The sequence below is a fragment of the Scardinius erythrophthalmus genome (genome assembly GCF_964197995.2).
Source record: "Scardinius erythrophthalmus genome assembly, chromosome: 17".
NCBI lineage: Eukaryota > Metazoa > Chordata > Actinopteri > Cypriniformes > Leuciscidae > Scardinius > Scardinius erythrophthalmus.
Window position 1 is genome coordinate 6,160,739 of NC_138237.1, and position 21,454 is coordinate 6,182,192.

At 39.3% G+C, this 21,454-nt stretch overlaps 1 protein-coding gene across 2 annotated transcripts in view; it reads right to left on the bottom strand.

Annotated features, from left to right (window-relative positions):
- Positions 1-20,014, bottom strand: part of cert1b (ceramide transporter 1b) — a 43,276-nt gene extending 23,262 nt beyond the window's left edge. The window contains exons 1-2 of one of the 2 annotated variants that reach the window (XM_081391847.1): positions 19,405-20,014; positions 18,014-18,148 (exon numbers count right to left, since the gene is read on the bottom strand). In XM_081391847.1, coding sequence (XP_081247973.1) covers positions 18,014-18,148; positions 19,405-19,548 — 279 coding nt within the window. In that variant the 5' untranslated portion in view covers positions 19,549-20,014. The remainder of the gene's footprint in view (positions 1-18,013; positions 18,149-19,404) is intronic. The other variant, XM_081391846.1, reaches the window with a different exon arrangement.
- Positions 20,015-21,454: the final 1,440 nt, after the last annotated feature.

Here is a 21,454-nt window from a genome sequence, read left to right on the forward strand (position 1 = left end):
GTCTAAGTTTTAGGTCATCGCAGACAGCAGATAGTAAGGTGGACACATAAGAGTTACATACCTGTAAAATGCTTAAAGGGGGGGTGAAATGCTATTTCATGCATACTGAGTTTTTTACACTGGTAAAGAGTTGGATTCTCATGCTAAACATGGACAAAGTTTCAAAAATAAAGTTGTACGTTTGATGGAGTATTTCTGTGGCAAAAATACTCCTTCCGGTTCGTCACAAGTTTCGGAAAGTTTTTTTCGAGTATGGGCCTGTGTGACGTCAGATGGGGCGGAATTTCCTTATACGGGTCCTAAGGGCACTTCTCCCGGAAGGGCGCGGGCGCGGGTGCGCACCTGTAGACCAGAGCGAGAGAGCGAAAGCAGTACGCCCATCAAAGCGCTGTGCTCGGCTTTAGGGAAGTCAATGTCACCAAAGAAGTGGGTTTTTGGTTGCCAGGGCAAGACAACCCTGCACAGATTCACAAAGAACCCAGCGTTAATGGACCAGTGGATGGAGTTTGTTTTTCTTGTTTAGTGTTCTTGTTTGTTCCCTGCATTTCGACGATGATTGTTTTATAAACAAGGCCCAGTTCGACGCCGGATTTGCAGATCGTCTAATGCTTAAGGATGGAGCAGTCCCAAAGATAAAGGTTCACGGTCGTGCATTGGAACCGGGCGGTGAGTAAAACTGCTTCAAATGTCTCTGTGTGTTGTTAGCTATCGGTGCGTAAGCACAGCTTTAGCTCCGCCCACACGGCACACCTCCAGACGCTCGTTTTTTTCCGGAAAGACTCGGTACAGCCTATCTTTCTTTTATAAATATAATAAAACTAAAGACTTTTTGGAGATATGAAGTATGCAATACTACTCTATAGGTACTCAAGATTAACATGAGATTGACTGAAACTGAGTGTTTCACCCCCCCTTTAATGTTATTCAAAGTAATAAGCGAAGTTCTCATGCCGTTGAGTACGTGCACTAAAACAAATGCCCGTTTTGGTGAATATTCACGTGGAGTAAACAGTTGAGAAAGAAAGAAAACAGGCATGTAACAATATACTGGATCCGTGCAGCTCTTAAAGTGACAGCAGCCTAATAAACCTCTGTGTACTTAATGTCAATCAAACAATTAAAGATAGAAAATCACTCACTGCTCTTGACTCAATAACTTTTGTAGCTTTAATAAGAATCAGTATAAATGTAATTGTGAAGACTAAGCAGTGTTTTTTATTCAATTTCTGTTGTTAAACCTATAATCTCTGTTTAAACTCTACACTGATGTTAAAATGACACTTAATGTTTATGTAATGCAACAGTAAAACACTGCTGTTCACTTTCAGAAGTTGTAGGGATGCTTTCTTCTCACAAAAAGTTGGTTGCATCATTTTCAGTTTTTAAATATAATTTAAATTTATTTTACATACTTAAAGCATTGTCGTATCGAACATTGCATTATTTAACGAGTTATCGCACATCACATTTTTCTTCAATATTGTGCAGGCCTAATACAAATTAGTCTAAATTCTCATTTCCAATTTAAAAAGGGAATGACCTAAATTGTGAGAGTCATGCGACTGATTCAGAGTCAGACCAAGAAATCACGAGTTAAATTCAGGCCATTTTGAGAATTGGTGATTCAAAAGAATGAATCTGACATAATCACTTTAGGGAAATTACAGTGTGTGTTTGTTGTTGCGTGCAACCATCGATGACAAAGCTATAAAAAAGAAAAATGTTCATTTAATGTCTTTATTTTGCTTTCACTCACAGAAAATGTTTTACAATCCTCACATGAGTAATAATCAATGTCACAACAAAGCTATATATATCAGACTACATCAATAGAGAAAAACTGCAAACAATATGTCAGACACCTGGTCTTCTGGGTGAAGCGTGAGGAGCTCATTCAAAGCCTGACACTGATTACAATATGAAGAGGCATGACAGGAGACACGAGGACGGAGAGGCTGTTTTAATGAGACTGCATGTGCTTAAAGAGAGAGAATAATCGCTCACATCTGAGCAAGGACACTTATCACACCACAGAACAAAACCACAACAACACACAAAACACAGAGCAAGAGGCCTGGAAGTACTAAACACTGACACATGACTCAATCTTTACCTAGAAACACAGTATCTTTCCACAACAAATCCCAAATTCAAAGGAGACAGTGAGATGAAAAACTTGCTTACTTAGCACTGTGTTCCTCAAAAGTGTCCGACACTTATTTTTTTCACTTAATATTTTTTCTTTAATATTTTGTATTTTGAGGGAATTCATTTTTTTGCAATAATTATGTTCATTTTTCCCCCATTAAAAACAATAACATTTTTTAAATTATTTTTCAATCAATGCAGTATTTCATGTTAAAATAGAGACAAGGCCTTTAAAATCCAATTTTTAAAGACAGATTAGTACTATCTGGCACTAAAACATGGTGTATATAAAGAGGCTTGTAAATAGTTGTCCCTAGTTGTTTTTAGACATAATAAATGGAAAAGGGAATTGGGAAAAAATGGATTTCCTCGGGCCCTAATTTAAGGCATCACAGACTATTCATAACACAGTAACGTAATGCTGCCTTATAAGATGCACTTGAAGGCAATCCCAAAATGCACTTCAAGAAGTGGTCGGATCTGTTGTGCATTTACAATGTCAATGTTTGAAAAATAGCTGTTATGATGTTGAAAATGTCACTTTAGATTTAAGAGTGCTTATATTTATGCATATAACCCAGAAGCAACAGAGTGACATGGGAACATTCAAGTGCCTGCATGGGAAAAGCTTTGAGGAGGATTCTGGGAATGGAAAATCGAGACACGGTGGGCAATGCAAGGGACCCGAAGAGGGTCAGAGGCAGCGGGTACTGAGAAAAGACTAAAATAAACAAAAGGGTCATCACTATGAGACTGACTTAACCAGGGAGACAACATTAATTGCACGGCAATGTGGACAAACACAAACACACATATCACAACACTGACACGCAGATGTTAAACAGAACTGGCATCTGTTTATTCATACGTTTCCATCTCAGGTAGCACTGCATTGTGGGTAAACATGCAGTGCAGAGCTTTGGTAGAGGTACAAAACATAATGTTAACACATATCTTTGATCATCTGGTAACACTTTACAATTACCAGCATGAACTAGCAATAAACAGTTGAACTATTATTTAATGGACCTGAGCTAACATGAACTAACATTGAACCATTGTACTCATTAAAGGGATAGTTCACCCAAAAATGAAAATAATAGTCACAATAGTCAATGGCTACCGTCAACTGTCTGGTAACCAACATTCTTCAAAATATCTTCTTTTCTGTTCAACAGAACAAAGAAACTCATACAGGTTTGGAACAACTTCAGAGTGAGTAAATGATGACAACGTTTTCAATTTTGGGCGAACTATGCCTTTAAGTAATACTGAGTTCAGGCTATCGATTGTTACAAAGTGAATAATTGGAAATCTTCCAAAGCACACGTGAGCTGAACTTCAAACACTCTTGTCGGACACGTTAATTCTCTCTCCAAAGATAGGCTTCCTAGCAGACACACACACACACACACACACACATACATACAGGCCTATTTGTGCAAAGTCAGGAGAGAGACAGTGAGGGAGCCTGTGAAATTTACAGCACTGTGTCAAAAACTAAATGAAATATCTCATATACAGTATTCCAGTAATAGGACAATAATCAACATGTCGTGTGTGGCAACATAAGAATGATGCATAATGTGTCCAGAGAGTAAAACACAATATACAGACACAGCTGTATGGCTTTCGTACAACTATAATAATGATTTATCCTAATACACAGATGGATTCAAACTAAATCCTACATCTAAAATCTGTCAAAAAACCTGATTAATTCATAACAATTATATACAAGCCAGACACATCTGTGAATCATAGTCCATTATAAGCATTTGCATAATCAACTAGCTGATCGCAATCATTTAGGGTGGAATTCGAACTTTTACTGGAGCATGTTTATTTACACTCAGTCATTTAATAATACATTTGAATTGTTGTACAAAGCAAATGGACTAAAAAGCTCTGTTGCCTGATTAAATGCATTTTATAGGCCGTCGACAACCGTTTTACGACATGTTTAATGTGCCACAGTGCAAACGTTAAAGCATCACAACGTGCCTGGACTATTTTTGCATTTATTGAATAAATACCGGTGGTTCTTGGGAGTTTTAAAATGTAAAAAAACCTGATTTTAGTTTCAAAGCCAAACACAATGGCACCAGTGATGAAGAGTAACAGCCACATGCCTTTTGCCTGATGAAAAGAGCTCATCAAACTCATCATCTGCAGCTCAACCCGATGTTCAGTGCATTAATGAAGGCTTTGAGGTGTATTAACCAAAAAGACAATTCAATTACTATTTCGCAATAATCTGTACGTCAATGAATAACCAAAATAATAATATTAATAATAATCATGTTAATGATAGCCACAGTTCAAGGTCTACATTTAAAGAACATAGGTGAGGTCTGTCAAATCACTAAAGACCGTGATGATAATGGCCCTCATTTATCAATCTTGCGTAGAAACGGGCGTATATATTGGCGTAAGATTATGCTTACACTCTTCTCATCGCCTGATTTATGAAGCTGTGCGTACCTTTGAAATCCAGGTGTACGCAATACCTGCCCTTGATAAATGCCGCGGCTGAAATCGATCGTCATTAGAATAACACGCCCCTATATATTCAAGTCTCCGCTTCCCACACGCCCTCATTTTACGCCATGGACACACGGAAGACGGCAAAGAAGAGAAACTTCTTTGAGAAAGAGAAAGCGAAACCAGGGAAGTGGAAAGAAACAAAATTGATTTCAAGATTTTTATTATTAGCCTAATGACGCTTTTTGTTATTTAGAAGAAGAATGTCGTTATTATTATTATTTGTATTATTATTATTATTTAAAATAAGAAGAATAGCATTTTTATTATTTTGTCAGTCTGAATTATTTTTTTGGTCATTGAAAGCCTTTCATTACTAAACCCAGTCCGTGCACATCTGCCGGGCCTAACCCTGGCCTAACCATCGTTTCAAAGAATAGTGCAACGGCGAGCGCGTCGAGTATAAACGCCTCGTCCGTTTGGGGAGGTGCGCGCGCAGTCTGCGGAGACTCGCGCTGCGGAGCCAGGCGAAAGTATAAACAAGGCTTGAATCGTCAGGTAAAGCGCACAGGCTCGCAACTTAAGGAATACATATGCCTACAAATCAAATGCTTTGGTAAAGTCACACAACTTAAACATTGAAGTCCATGTTGCACAAAAATAAACACTGAAGTTTATAATTACTATGTTGTTGTTGTTTTTTACAGTGGGTCATAATATATTATATCTTTTAGTTTGTCAGTGCGTTTTGTGGTGTTAGGAATTGTTTTTCTGCGCATTCCCGCACTCAAAACGTGCGTACACCACCTCCTGAGCTGGCGTAGGATTTGAGCGTGCCGTACGCCAACGTCCATATTGATAAATCTCAAAGTCACCGTGGTTTTGGGTGTACGCTGGAAATTTGGTGTACGCACTTTTGATAAATGAGGGCCAATGTGTCCAGGGTGTAAAATAAACATATTGTGTACAAGTCCACACTTTCGTAAGTAGTAAGTAGTAGTATGGAAACTTGGTATCAGTCGAGTGAATGTGATTAACCAGCAGATATTGATATCAGGAGCTGGTTAAAGATGGACACTAGGGCTCTCGTGGCCCTCGCATGCTTCTTTCTCTAATGCCTGGTTCAGATTACACGATTTTAGCCCGATTTTGTCACGATGCGTTTGACGTAGGGTGTCGTGGGGATTCGTAAACGCCAATGCAAGATTTGATCGTTTCATCTCGTATAGCGTGTCATGGTCTCCGATGCTTCACGACATCACAATAAAAAGACTAGCATGTTTAATTATTTTTCCGGTCCTCCACGACGGGTTGCGTCAAGAGAAAGTGAGAGTGTGTGTGTGTGTGTGTGTGTGTGTGTGTGTGTGTGTGTGTGTGTGTGTGTGTGCGTGTGCGTGTGTGTGTGGAGTGAGTGAGTGAGTGAGTGAGTGAGTGAGTACACGAGACGGCACGCAATGATTGGTCGGAAAGCAACGTGTAGTCTGACATGTTTCTTATCTACGACGAAGATTTTCAGTCAAAATCGTAACAGATAAAAGAAATCGTGTAATCTGAACCAGGCATTACAGAGACAGAAAAGGATAATGAGTGAATCACTGTTTACTAGGGCTGCACAATATATCGAAAAATTATCGTTATCGCGATAATAGTATATGCGATATCCGTATCGCAGAGAGGTGCGATAAACTGCATTTATTTTATGTGCCAAGCATTTGTGTGATGCATGCATGCATAGGTTGTTTATTCAAATTCGACCAATCAAATGTGGCCTTACTATCTTTATACCCGCCTCCCCAGTAGGTGCTATTATGCTATTGGCTAGATCAGGCCCAAAGGGGAACCTAGTGGCTCAGAGCAGAAAGTGGAAAATAAAAACTAATGGCGGGAGTAGAGACAAGCGAGGAAAATGACAACAGCGAAGAACCTGTGCCAAAAGAGAACTGTACGTCTGAAATATGGCAATATTTTGGCTTTAATAGAGAAGACGTGTCATAAATGCAGCCAGGTACTGTGAAAGGGGCCATTCACATAGCGCGGCCGCGCCGCTATCTCCTCCTTTCCATAAGCGCTTGTGTCTGTCATTGCTAATCAACCATGACCGGCGTGAGCTTGCGGAATTCTGAAAAGTTGAGATGTTCTCATCTCGTCGCGGCATAGGCAGGCCTGGAAAATGTGCTTCCATTTTGCGCGCAAAAAACGCGATATGTGAACATAAGTGACGGTGTCACTAAGTCGTGCCGAAAAATGTTGGCCACATCGAGAGGAAACTAATCTCCACAGTCATCTGGAACCAAGCAGCAACATTCTAATCTGAAAAATGAAGCCTACCCGGAAGTGCGAAAAACTGCAATACATCGAAAATCCGCTAGGGGCAGGTCCCAAAAGGGAGCAAATGTCCATAGACCCCCATGTTAAAATGTCCGTTTTCACAGCATAAATTTGTGTTTTTACAGGTTGGTCCCATGGACTTTTATTGTATTTTCAATAGGTTCCGAGTGCCTGACAACTGTGAGGGGGGTGAATTTTTTTCTAACTCGTTAGTTTAGATCGTATTTAGATATAAAATGTATGACAAATAAGGGTGTGGTTAACTTTGACTGACAGCTGATAACGAGCATAGGCTGCGCCAAGTGGAATTCCTGAAATTTGACGTCTCGGCCATGATCTGACATTATACCACCTCTGCATCCTTTCTGAACACAAGATTTTCCAAGATGGCGCCGCCCATACCCCCCATAAACGGCCTCAAAACCGTCTTCAGAAAGTCTATGGGTGACGTCACAGACGCTTTGTCCATATTTTTTACAGTCTATGTCTGGAACGCAATCTCTGGAGCTATATGAAGACTTCAAAAAGTGTAAGAGTAAAAGTGTAAAACCGCTAACGAAATGCCAAGTAACAATAACAGAGTCTCACAGACAACCATTAGGCTAATCAAAGCGTTGCACGTGTAACGTTAACTTTATGAAAAAACTGAGATATTCTTCTGAAGATCAGAAGAATATCTATTAGCCTACCTGTTTTAGGGCTGTCACTTTTGTGAAAAAATCCTGTTCGATTTTTGAGACATAAGTGTTCATTGAATCGATTGTAAAATCGATTTTCCTTGTCTAAAGACGTTTCCATTTTAAACGCCAAATATGGGCAAATCCACGGACAACTAACAGGCATTAGGACGAACGTAAAGAGGGCGCTTGAGACACGCACAAGTCAACAAATATTCCTGATGATTTATTGGCGTGAAGTTTCGTGCACAATGACAAACAGGAGTGCAACATTCTCGAAAAACAATAAGCAGAGTGGACTGCCATAGCATAAATGAAAAACATTACCTCAGTCTTCAACATGGCTGTGTTTACGATTAGAAATGTCAAACAAATTTCGCCTACGTAGGCGATTGTAGACCGTAGCCCGAATCTGTATCTGTACGCATGAGATTGTCTGCATACCAGCAGAATTCTCAGTTTTGTTGTAAAAAGAGACAAAATATGCAGAAGTATAATTTGCTGTTATGCGTGTTTACAGAGCCTGCAGTTGCTGTGTGACGCGCGTTCGCTGCAGGCGGATCGTGACGAGCTGGACGCGCTCCGAGACCGTTAAAATCGATTCCCTATTTTCGTTTTCGAAACTTGCGTTGGTTGGTCCGATCGATTGTGCAATCGATTTTCGAACGTAAAGTGACAGCCCTAACCTGTTTATTTTTGTATGATCATTACATATATAAATGATTAAAAAAAAATAAAAAAAATAGCATTTCTCTAGGGAAAATGTAATATCGCAAGAAATATTATCGCAATACTCAACAACAATATCGCATATCGCATATTTTCCCAGTATCGTGCAGCCCTACTGTTTACTGAGCATTTCAGTCTTGGATCTGGCTTTGGGAAATCAGAAACACAGGAAGGTGGGACTTCAGCTTGAATCCAAGAGGAAAAGACAAAGGAAACACAGGCCATGCGGAGCGACAGCTTAGGACACAGGATGCAAAGGAAGGGAGCCAGGTCACATGACGAACTAACCTGCTATTATCGATAGGTTAAAGTGTGCCTAGATGTGACTCCAGAGTCCCGGTCAGAGCAAACATTGGAGGAAGGAAGCGAGAGATGAGCAGAGGGACTTTCTGACTTGACCCCGGTGTCATCAAACAGGATTTCATCAGCAGGGAGCGAACTTCCCGTTTCAGACAACAGGACCATCGCACATCTCTCTCGTTTTCTCTTTTCCTTTTATTTCAGATCTACACCTTTTCTTTTTTTTCACTAGACTTTAAAAATATCACAGATCATTCCCTCCTACGTCCCAGTGTCTCCATGCTGCCATCACCTCCTCCTCATTTTGCCATCGGTTTTCTTTACAGGACGTTTCAGGGTTCACAGACTGTTTGATCCATAATGGAGGCCGTTTGACACCTTCACACACAGATTCACTCAAACCCATTTTAACAAGAGCCCTCTGAAAGCCTGAGGCACTCAATGGCTCCAGCAGAAATGGGAAAATCGAACTTTCCAGCAGATCTGCAGAGATTTAAAGGGACAAAACGCAACAAAAACGTCTCCAGTCGATCTTTACACTCACGATAAATGTGTCCTTCACCAACCATACTAAACTAATCTGTTTATGGGATGTCATTAGAGATAGCTGGCACAAAAAGAACATTTTAAACACCCAGTTTATAAAGCATTAAAGGTTTCATTACATATAAAACTAAAACCGTTATATATTCAATACTGTTATGAAAAACTGCATTATCTTAATAGTGTAAACGCCAAGTATGCTAACCCTTTCTCAGAATTTGTCCTCTGCATGTAACCCATCCAAGTTAGTGCACACACATTAGGAGTACTGAGTAGTTAACACATACACACACACACTTTTGCTGTGGCTAGGTGCTTTGCTCAAGGGCACCTCAGCCATTTCCTTATTTTTTTCAAAATGTTCCTTCATTTATATAGCGCTTTTTAACAATACAAATTGTTTCAAAGCAGCTTTACAGTGATAATAGGAAATTACAGTAACAGAGATTGTTTTGGCTTTACAGCAGCTCTAGGATAAAGTTATTGTCCAGCTAAAGTTAGTTTTCAAACCTTCGGGTTTCCAGTCTGACTCTCTAACCATTAGGCCACGACTGCCTTCCCTTATGAAGCTATACAACACCAGTGAGCGGCTAAAATGTACCATAATTTAAAGAGGTGAAAAAGTTGTGCCACTAGCATCACTAAGTGGAATCGTAAAAATAATGACTGTTTTCAAACCAGTTTCCCAGTTGACACAGAAACCGGTGCTGGTCAAGCTGAGGAGAGGAAAACAGGTCCCGCCATGTGTTTCAGACATGAAGAGCTTGTGTTGTCTGAGGAAATGCAAGCAAGCACACTTTGTGTGATACTCATTTGTGGTTTTTGAGCCCAAACCAGTTCACGGCTCAGCCATGACCTCAGACAGTGACTCGAACCCAGGGTTTACCATGTGACAGAAGGTGAGGACATGCACACAATGGCTGTGAAAATGAGAACAAGCCGCTTGATAGCACTCCCTTGGGTTTAGCACAGAACACTAATCGAAAATGCAAATGCAAACACACAGACAGAGACACACACACACACACAAAGTCATTGACATTTTAAAATGCACTTGACTCCCTCTCTCTCTTTGGCAGCTGTAACTACAAAAACCGTTGCCTTTATAAAATATTTAGCTAAGCAGGTCAATACAAGTGAGTGAGTGTGTGTGTGTAGGTGTGTGTACATATGTTGGGCATGACTACCAAGTGATGATATATTTATAAACTTTAAGAATTAACCTACTTTACAAAAAGCAGCAGGTGTGCAAATACGAATGTGAATAAGTATATATTTTTAGCACATGTCAGAAATGATGCATACGTGCATAGATAGTTTTAGAAAGAACAGCCGATTAAATTTCTCTGAAAGAAGTCATGAAGACATTAAAGGGGCCATGAACTGGCTTGTTCTTTTTTTATATTGTTGTCTGAGGTCAACTTATGATGTTTGCTTGGTTTTTACATTCAAAAACATCAAAATGAATAAATAATAGGCTATTTTCTACCCTGGTTTTGAGCCTAGCTCCTGAAACGCTCGGCTTTTATGGGCGTGCCGCATTGAAGACTTGGAAGTAAACGCCCACTGCTATGATTGGATAACAGTTTTGCATATTATAATGAGTTTCATGTAATGAGTGAATTGGTGGGCGGGGCTAAACAGGCAGTGTTGAAGTAGGTGTTGATCTGCGGAGACGGGGTTTGATACCTTTTGAGGTCATAGATCCCCACTTTGAAAAACCTGTGGTTCGCTTTGCCTGGTGTCAGTAAAAGCTTTTATTGGACTAATAAGGAAGTTTTCAGTTCTGAAACTTACAGAATATTCTTATGTGACGACCTCTTATATGTCAAAAGCTCAAGGAAAATTAGATTTCTCAGTTCATCACCCCTTTAAAACAGAAATGCTGTGTCATATCTGAATTCAGTTTGCAATGAAAGCTTATGCCTGTCGTCCAACAGCGATGTTCTGCCATAGCAAAAAGTACCAATGCTGCCGTTTAATTTCACCAATGCTGCCATTTTATTTCACCAGAGAACAGCTTCATTTAATGTCTGAGAGGCTTTTACACACCGTTTATTGAGCCTGCTGACCACTGCCAACATAAGCGTTAGTAAAAGATGCACCTCGTCTCAATGCTGCAGTGAACAGTTGAACAACTGACTCCTCTTCTGTTACTGAATACACATGAAGTCGATGTTTTATCATGACACATGGGCTAACTTTGACTAAGCATCCTTTATAAGAATCTAGTTATAACTGCACCGTTGAATGAAACTACTGTGTTCATTTGGTGAGACGTTTCTGTGTAAATAATTTACAATAAAAAGGTGGGATGCAAATGTTGTGAAGATCATCATTTTCCCATTTTGTTGCGCCAGAGCAGTTCAGCACACGAGCGCTCGGCTGCATGCGAATCGAGTCGGCTGTGTTTACAGAGGACTGAAGGGTCGGTCACTCATCTGGGAGCAGTTTTGATCAGGTTCTCTTGTGGTTTAGGTTTGGATAAATGAAACCAGTTCTGGACTGGAATAAATGAAAGAGTAATCAGAGCAATATTCAGCCCAAAACCACATGAATTATCTAAAAAAAAAAAAAAAAAAAAAAAAGCGCACAGGACCTGCAGTGTTTGGACACCAAAGAAAGCGTACACACACATGACAGGAAGACCTCAGTCTGAGCTCTAATAAAACCAGAAACAAAAACCATCAGGTCAAAATGACAGAGTAACTTGATACACACTGTCCACATTCAAATTGCCTTCAAGGTTTCTGTTTTTCTCCCTTTGTCTCATCATTTATAATTCTTTCTCTTTTCCTTCTCTATACTCATCCAACAACCTTCCAGGGCTCAATATTAAGGATTTTTTCTCTGATGTAAATATAAGTATTGCAATTTTACAGTAAATTAATAACAATAGTGTTCTATTTAGTATCTGTATGATCTGTATTTTTAATAAAAGCCACAATAAAATCATAATAATTAGTGTTATTTTACTGAATTGTTAAAAAAAGGAATATGGTCTAAGAAAACTTAAGTAAAACTAGATTAAAAAAAAAAATTAAACACTAGGACAGCAATTATTCACTTTCTAATCCTTTGTGAAATTTACTAGCAATTTCTGAGCAAACATTGTTTCAAAGAAATGGCAAGTAACACGTTGAATTAAACAATTAGACATTTTAAGTAGAAAGAATTAAATAATATTCTTTTGTAAAATGTACTCCAATAATCTCTGTTTTATTTACAACTTCAAAAAACTATTTTATTACAGTGAAGCTTTTCCTAAATCGTCCAGCCCTAAAGGGATTACTCCCATCAACGTAAACGTTTTTTTATATATCTATATGTCTATGCAGAAGCACTCCCCAACAAAACGCCCCCACTCACTTTAGAAATGAATAATAATTCTTTAAAAATATAGCTATTCAAGTCATCTGGTGAAAATTCCTATATTTAATTTTTAGATCGCAGAAAAAAACGAAATATTCCAATTTCATTTTTTTCCAATAACGTGTAGACCTATTTTAATTTCGGCCCACAAATGTTAAGTTTGCAAGAAATAAAAGCACATGAAGATGATCAGGAAATGTCAAGCACTGGCCTTCCCTCTACAGCTCATCTCTTCTTTCTCCTGTAAACTCAGCTCTGTTAAGTGCTCTGCCTGTCCTGACATGCGCTGAACGCTGCACTGGATCCCATGGTGGCGTTTGCAGTGACCCGCCCTGGACCAGAATAACCTGTACCTGTGTGTACCTGTCCCTGATACAACGACACCACACAGCGAGAGCTTTCCCTCTGCTCCTGTCAGATCATGACATAGTCCAGGTCCAGCACAGCTCAAAGAAAAATTGCATGTTTATGGGCCACGCTTTAACAGAGATTAGCAAGAGAGAAACAGAAAAAAAATCCAGCTCACGTGAGGCTAAAACTTGGCAGGCGAAAGCACATAGTTCAAGTTCAATGCACTGTGAGCGCTGAAAGCTGTGTGCTGTGGTCGCTTTATTGGTCTTTTTTTTTCTTGTGCTGAATACGGCTGTTGATAACAGATCCAGCTCAAAACACAATGAACTGAAATGCAGAAAAAACTTTGTGGGATAGGTTGCACATTAAATTTAATCCTTTAAAATCACTAATCATATGTTGAGCACCACTGACAATGTGAAAAAGAGCATGTTGGATTGGTTAAGTGATGTTGACAGACCGATTAAATCAGACCGAGTGTCTGTGAAATTGTTTCTGTCATCACACTGATTGATCCTTCACAATCCGTCTCCATCTCTCGAGGTCTGAAATTCGTTAATCTAATCAAGTCCGATTCAACAGCCCGAGTGTCTCACAAAAAGCATAATTAACACTGTTTCCAGCTAATATGCAGATCGGAGCGCTGAAGCAGCGAGACCCAGTTTTATAGGGACACACAATGAGGCGTTCTGGGTTTGAATCAGATCTTCATGAGGACGGTATAATCCTGTTGTGTCTGCAAGGGTTAAGCCTGTCTGAATTTGGGGTGGTCCTGTGGTCTTAGACACTTAAAACCGTGGTGTGTGACCCGTTTAAGTATGTGTGAGTCATGTGAGGACAGTGTAATAGCAGGCAGGAAGAGCGCGGTGACACAATAACCTGTTTTTTGTGAGGATTTATGAGGGCAGATTTGTTGCCATGTGCACGCTGAATAAATCTGAATAAAGCTGCTTCGTATTCTAGAACGGCATTCAGAGGGAAACAGATTTACTGAGGAAGAGAAATTGACCTTATTCAGCACAGGTATGAAAGAGATTAACTTAAAAAGCTGTATAAAGCTCCTAGTAATCGATCATTTTTAACAGCTCATATTTTTTTGTCTACTGAAATTTATTGGAAAGATATTTTTGCAGTGTTTCATTAGCAGAACAATCCAAAAACACATTAAATAACAGTACGGCCCACTGAAGAGATGAATGTCTATCCCTCACAGCTGCACTTTCATTCCCATTAAAAATGAAAAGATGGCGCTGCTGTGAATAGGGTCTATAGGAGATGCACAAAGAATGCTAAAAATGTGTGTTATCTTGTGTGAGATTACAGAAAAAATGCTTCGTCCAGTGGCCAGGGTCCAAAATGAACAGTAGCCAAGTGCCAAACATGAGTAAAAAAAACTGTTTAACACAGTGGCCAGCTGGCAGTTACATTTATGAGGAACTGCAACATAATATATGGCAGAAACCGAACGGTTAGAAAGAGTCTGTTCCTCGCAACACAAGCAAATCTATACGAAGACATAAACACATTCATCACGGCTTGTGCATCGTTTCTCGAAAAACCCTTGCATTAAAGGAGTAGTTCACTTTCAAATAAAAACAATCCTGCTAATTTAGCCTACTCACCCCCATGTCATCTAAGATGTCCATGTCTTTCTTTCTTCAGTCGAAAAGAAATTAAGGTTTTTGAGGAAAACATTCCAGGATTTTTCTCCATATAATGGACTTCAATGGCAACCAATGGTTTGAAGGTCCAAATGTCAGTCTCAGTGCAGCTTCAAAGTCTCTACACGATCCCAGTCGAGAAATAAGAGTCTTATCTAGCGAAACGATCCGTCATTTTCTAAAAAATAAATAAAAATGATATACTTTTTGACCACAAATGCCCATCTACACGTGACGTAGTCAGAAGTACCAACCCAGTATTTACAGGTTTGGAGTAGGAGGACCATTCAAAGTTATTGTATGACACATATTTATATTTATACTACAGGGTCGTTGAATGCTTGAATCTGATTGGTTGACGAACGTTCTAAGGTGTGCATTATTTTCAGGGAAACGCACAGCTAAAGTAGTTCCAGGCAGGTCTTGACCGCATTACAGTTCCATATCACTTCGCGTAGTTAACGGTAATAACGGAAAATAGGATAAAATTCATAACAAGAAAAAACATTTAGCCCCATGCGCTTGATCTGCTATTTTCAATGTCTAACTTCACAATCAATGGAAACATGCAGTTTAATTTTAATAAATAAAGTATATTCCTATCTATAATCAATAGAAAATTGAACTGAATATAGGCTAAATAAATGGATAGTCCTGCAGCACGGATTTTTATTGCAGATAATATAACAAATAAATAATTATTGATAGGCCTTACTTGTTAAAAGGCTTTTTTTTTTCACTTATTTGGCTAGTCTACTGTCATCTGTCAATAATAGAAAAAAAAAGAATGAACGAATTAATTAAAACGAATTGAATTAATTAATAAATAATAATATTGACGCACATGCTTTTCTGTCTCATTATTGCAACATCTATCTCTAATAACTGCATAAAGCCGAGCCGAGAACACACTTCAAGGCCGGTTATGAATGTAATTTGATGACTGATCATACCCAAACGCGTGTTCAGCGCGTTCAGTCTGTGTTCAAAGTCGGTGTTTAAAATCTGCTGCGATGAAAACAGTCAGAGAATGTGTCAGCTAGTCGTGTGTCCCAGCATTAGTCTGCTATCAGTGGCTCAAACCTCCGTTACTAACTCTAAAATGACGCAACGGAGGCACTGGATTAGATGCGTAAGAAATTAGTCCTACATACAAGAGCGTTTTAATGACAAAAACTTTACAAACGTCTTGAAATACATAATCTGAACAATGTTTTGAGGTGTGGTAACTGTAGTATAAGCGGAATAATTGACTTCAGGTCGTTGAATTATTAGAAAAATAATGCACACCCGAGGTGTCTCCACTTCGCGTCGTGACCGCATTACCACCTCGGGTGTGCATTATTTTTCTAATAATTCAACGGCCTGTTGTCAATTATTCCTTACGTATTTGAGTCAGTTTATTGTTTAAAATGGTCCTTACGTGTGCATATCCTGGATGTTTAACGATGACGTTTCCAATGTTATGACGTAATGCGTAGCGCATCTCAGAGATGGTACAAGACAGGCATTTGTGGTTAAAAACTATCATTTTTATTAATTTTTAGAAAATGACCGATCGTTTCGCTGGATAAGACTCTTATTTCTCGACTGGGATCGTCGAGCCTTTGAAGCTGCACTGAGACGGACATTTGGACCTTCAAACCGTTGGTAAGTCCATTATATGGAGAAAAATCCTGGAATGTTTTCCTCAAAAACCTTAATTTCTTTTCGACTGAAGAAAGAAAGACATGGACATCTTGGATGATATGGGGATGAGTAAACTATCAGGAAATTTTAGTTTGAAGTGAACTAATCCTTTAAGCCAGAAAATGTCCTATTTTTGACAGATAGAGATGTGGAATGGCTTATATATGATGCACACAATGACCTGCACTGTTTGAAACTAACACACAAGAAAAAGAAAATCACCTAAAGAAATTAATGTAAAAATGTTTCATAGTTGGAAAGGAAACATTTAAGGCTGATAAATTCAGTCAATTCACTCACCATTGGCTGGTGTGGCAAAAAGTTAATTTTGTACCCTAAATGCTACATTTCCAGTCCACACGCTTGTGATTAATACCAAAGTTAATATTTATGCTGAACCATAATGGTTGGAGTTCAACAAATACACACAGCTGAAAAAAGTCACACACAGAGTCTTAAAACAAAGGAGCCATTTTTCTCTCGCTTAAAGCCAAAATGCAAAACATCACATTAGAATGTCGAACTCACAGCATCAGCCGGCAGCTGTAAACACGAACTACCCGAGTCATACTGTCACAAACCTCCAAAACCCTTCATTCACCATGCCTGTCTATTTCAGACCTCACTTTTCATATTTGGGTGTTTTAATGAGTTTTCCTAAGGCTGAACTGCTTCAGTTTCACACTGACTTGTGTGTGTTCCTTTCCCTGTTTCTTTGGAAAGAGTTTTGGCTTAATCATTGAAGGACTATAGCGGTAACAGGGTCGCCATAAGGACTTGTACCTTTCCAGCCGTCTCCATAACAACACAACCTTCGCCCTGTTTCCTCATTTTCAGCGGTGACTCAAGACACTTCAGGCATGGACTGTTGCAGCACATGTCGAAATCTGTGTGTGGTCACGAGTTAATCTTCAACGCAATGCAGGGAATTCTCATTTCAGTCCGTTTGTCTGATATCTGAGCCAAATCAGATCATAAGCAGTCAAACTGAGCCATGCATTTAATAGCTACCGGAGCACCTGAATACATTAAGCAATATCTGCCACTGTTAAGGAGTCAAACGTGACATATTAAAAGTCTCTGGGCTTCTGCAGGTGCGCAAGCGTGATTTTACCATGAATGGGGGGGAAATAGGCCACAGTCTGTCTATGCCTGGCCGACTGCCTGTGGCAAAGGATCACGTCTGCCCTCAGTGAACCTCTTTTCTCCTCTCCCCTGCCATAAACAGAGCTCTCAGGACATCTACTACCTCAGCGCTAATCATTTTAGATAAAGCACAACCATAAAACCAAATCTAATTTCTAGAGATGCTGCAATACTGACATTTCATCCATGCCAACAGCCAATAACCGATTCGATGGCACAAAACAATTTATGATGTTTTCACTGAATTCTATAGACATAAAGACATTTCCACAGGGTTATTATTGTGAAATCACATGCCTCAAGTACAATATTATATTGTACAATAGAAAATATAGTTATTTTTTATTGTACAATTAGTACTACAAAAGCTGAGAGAAATAGAAATATGAGGCCTTATATTATCTCCCTAATATTGATCAACTGAAATATCATGCATCCCTAATAATCTCCATTCAATTTAAGCATAACAATCTCCAATTTGAACCCTTTCAAGCTTTCGTTTTGAATGCACACCATCATTCTAAATTTGGCTCGGCTGTGAAATTCCCACGGCTGTCTGGAGGGATCTTTCCCCAGGATACTCACTGTGATGACAGCCTTGCTGAGGCACAGCGAACCACGACAGCCGTACTCTCGCTCGTCTTGGGATTTGTAGTAACTCAAGGTGTTGTTCTTCAGCATGACCCAGCGGTCCTGCCATCCGTGAATGTAGTTAGTCCACTGTAGAGGGAACACAACAGAGGAAACATTGTTATGAGAAATGAGAAAACCAAAATGTGTGCGCACTTGGTTTATTATCATTTAAAAGCATAACATATTACATCCGCCATGTTGTCATTGTCATGTGACCTACGGTATCAGCATCACTTCCATTCACAAATCTTCTCCCGTGGCCTCATGGGACAGTAAAGTGTCCATCGAATGCACACATTAGAATCTCACCCAAGTACTTTTCACCTGACTTACTGTTTTATGATATGGCTATATGATTTCAGACATACTACTCGACTCACATGCTGTTTTTCGCTTACTACAGTATGGGAGGTGGGCATATTCTGAAGCAGCGAGTTATACACATAAAAACAAACTAATAAAAATGGCAAACACAACAAAATGACTAAAACGAATACAGAAAATATACAAATAAAATCCAATTCAAAACATTAACAGAAACGAGGACATTTTGTTGAGTACGAGTACACAGCCATATTGTTGACTTATGACAATAAACACTTGATGCACAATACAATTATTGATTATATTGAATGTATTGATATCGTCCATGGGGAAGGGGTTTAGATTATGCATGTTGTGGAGTAATTCAGTAATCTCTTATGGAAAATGCTCCTCTCATCACAGCTGGCTGAGTCATGAGGAGAGGTTTTCTCGTTTAATCCCATCAGGAAGAAAAGACGAGCAAATGAACTCTAGTAACCCCCACAAACTCGAGCTTCAGCTCATGACCTGCAGCATCCCTTCTCAATTATACACGCATAGACATATTATGCATCACATATTTAACCTAGTATTAATCAAAACACAGCCTTGGTTAACATAACCTTGAGGCTTGCTGTCTAAAGAGCAGCGTATGGTCACCATGAACTGTAAATCACCATGAAAAATAAAGCCAAATTAATATTACCGCAATGCGAACAAATAATTATATATCATTAAAACTGAGTGTTATTTGTAGTATTTCACCACTGAGGAACAGAACATAGGACATATTACGGTGGTGTAAAAATCGGTAAAAATGTGTCATTAAAATAATGTTACCATGCAAAATATCTTAGTGATTCATAATTACTATTTTACCTTTTGATTTTAAACATGTTCTTGACAGGCTTCGTGACATTAAGCCAACTGACTGACGTTTGTTTACATCGGATCAGGTGGAAACACACACACACACACACACACACACACAAACACGCGCTTTCTCGTTTCGGGAGGCGTTATTCGAGATCTTTACCCACCTTACTGAGCACCCCGCTGAACTCCAACACCCCTCCGTGCGGTCCGGGACCCGGTTCGGCTTCCAGATCCTCGTCGGAACCGGAGGAGTTCCAGCTCTGGCTGTCCGGCAGGAGCCTGCCGTTAGGAAGCGGGCTGGAATTCATAACGAACGCTCCACTGAGGGGGAAAAAACGACAAAAACAGAAGAAATGCGGGACTAATATCAGCGATGAGTGTCCCTTAGAAGGCCTCGCATCGATGATGGTGTTGTATATCCAGAAAATCCTGAAAATAAGCGATAAATGTGGAAGTAAACCGTCCGTGTGTTGATTTCATGCGAATCTGTGTGAGCGCGTGAGGCTGCGCGAGGCGAGAGCAAGAGACACCCGCCCCCTCGCTCTCTCTCTTCCCTCTCGCTCTCTCTCTCTCTCTCTCTCTCTCTCACTAAAAAACGCCCTTTAAATCAACATCAGCTGCTAAAAGAGCGTACACTCACTCACAAAAACAAAAATACGCGAACGGCTCGAAAAAATGTATGGAAAAAAATTAATATCGCCTTTTTATTTTTTAAGGTGGCTTGCGTCAACGTCATCCTCAACTGCTGAGGCGCGCGCGTGCAGCTCAAGGGGCGCTGGCTAGTGTATGACGTCACCTAAGCCTCGTTTCCTTAAATGGAAACTTTGGCCCCGCCTTTCCTTGGAAAAGAGATTGACAGTTTGAGAGAGTTTGATAGCACTTACCTTGGATTTTACAGCATTTCGGTATAAATATAAATGAATATAAATACTATTCTAAACAATAACGTTAATAATGCATACAAACATTAATTATTTTTCATTTATTTTGTCGTTATGTTGGTGTAAGTAACGAATATTGATTGAAATAGCTCAAATAGCTTTATTATGGTAACGCCACTGTAAACAATCGGCATCAAAACATCACGTGCTGCCGATTACCATCTTGAAACGTTGAATCTATGGTGTGAAGAGTGGTTTCCAGGCCTTTGTAAGTTAGTTGCTAAGGTGTCATGAGTTGTTTATAGCATGTTTCTATGCGGTTGAGTATGCTGTGGTTGGTTGCTAGGGTGTTTACGCAATCACTAACCCTAATATGAAATGTATAGCCTAATGATAGTGATGGTTCACTTATTAGCAAACACTACAAATAGTGAAATATAAATGTGGTTCGTTAAATTAGTTTTTCTTTGACCTTCTCCTTTATTGGGTTGTGTTGAAATAATTTAAAGTCCCCATGAAAGCAAATTGTTTTTTACAGGTATATTTGTCAAATTCACAATTTTGTCACACAGATTAGAGGAAAAGCATGGCATAACTGGGAGAATCCTTTAGTGCAGATTCATATAAATGCTAAACAAATAAAGAAAAGTGTGACCGCTTCCTCTTCCTATTGACCTCTGGTGGAGAGTGTGTACTTGTGAATCATCACACATGACAATGAGTTACAAATCATGCACAACAGTGTTTGTACTTTAAATTGCTTAAAGCCACTCAGAACGCCTTAAAAAATGAAGCCTGCAATTTTCAAAACATGCACATGAATTTGATGGGGGAAAAATATTCACTTCAAGGTTGTGGCCATGAAGACATAACTCAAAAAGATAGAAAGGTATCAAAAGTATCAAATTTATGTTTCATCAGTTTTGCCACATGCAACATCCCACTGCAAGCTCCATTTCTGAGCACAAGGCTGTGGGAAAACCAATGAATAAATGCATAGTACGATACATTTACAATCACATATGCTGATCAGAATGCACAACATGTTTACCTAAAGTGCATTAGCACATTCTGTCTTACAGTATATGTATGACTTTCTGTTGGGTGTGTGTGTGTGTGTGTGTGTGTGTTTATGTTTTTAATGTCAATATGCCTTGATGTATTGAGTTTTACCCTATAAAGCAATGAAGAAAGGATGCACTTTTATAGTTATTGTGGCTAATAACCAAATTATTAGGCCTTTTGAACCTTTTGGGAACTGCATAGAGACATGCTTAAAACCACTTTGAACACCTTATCAAGATTAATGCAACATTATGGTGGTCTGGTCTTG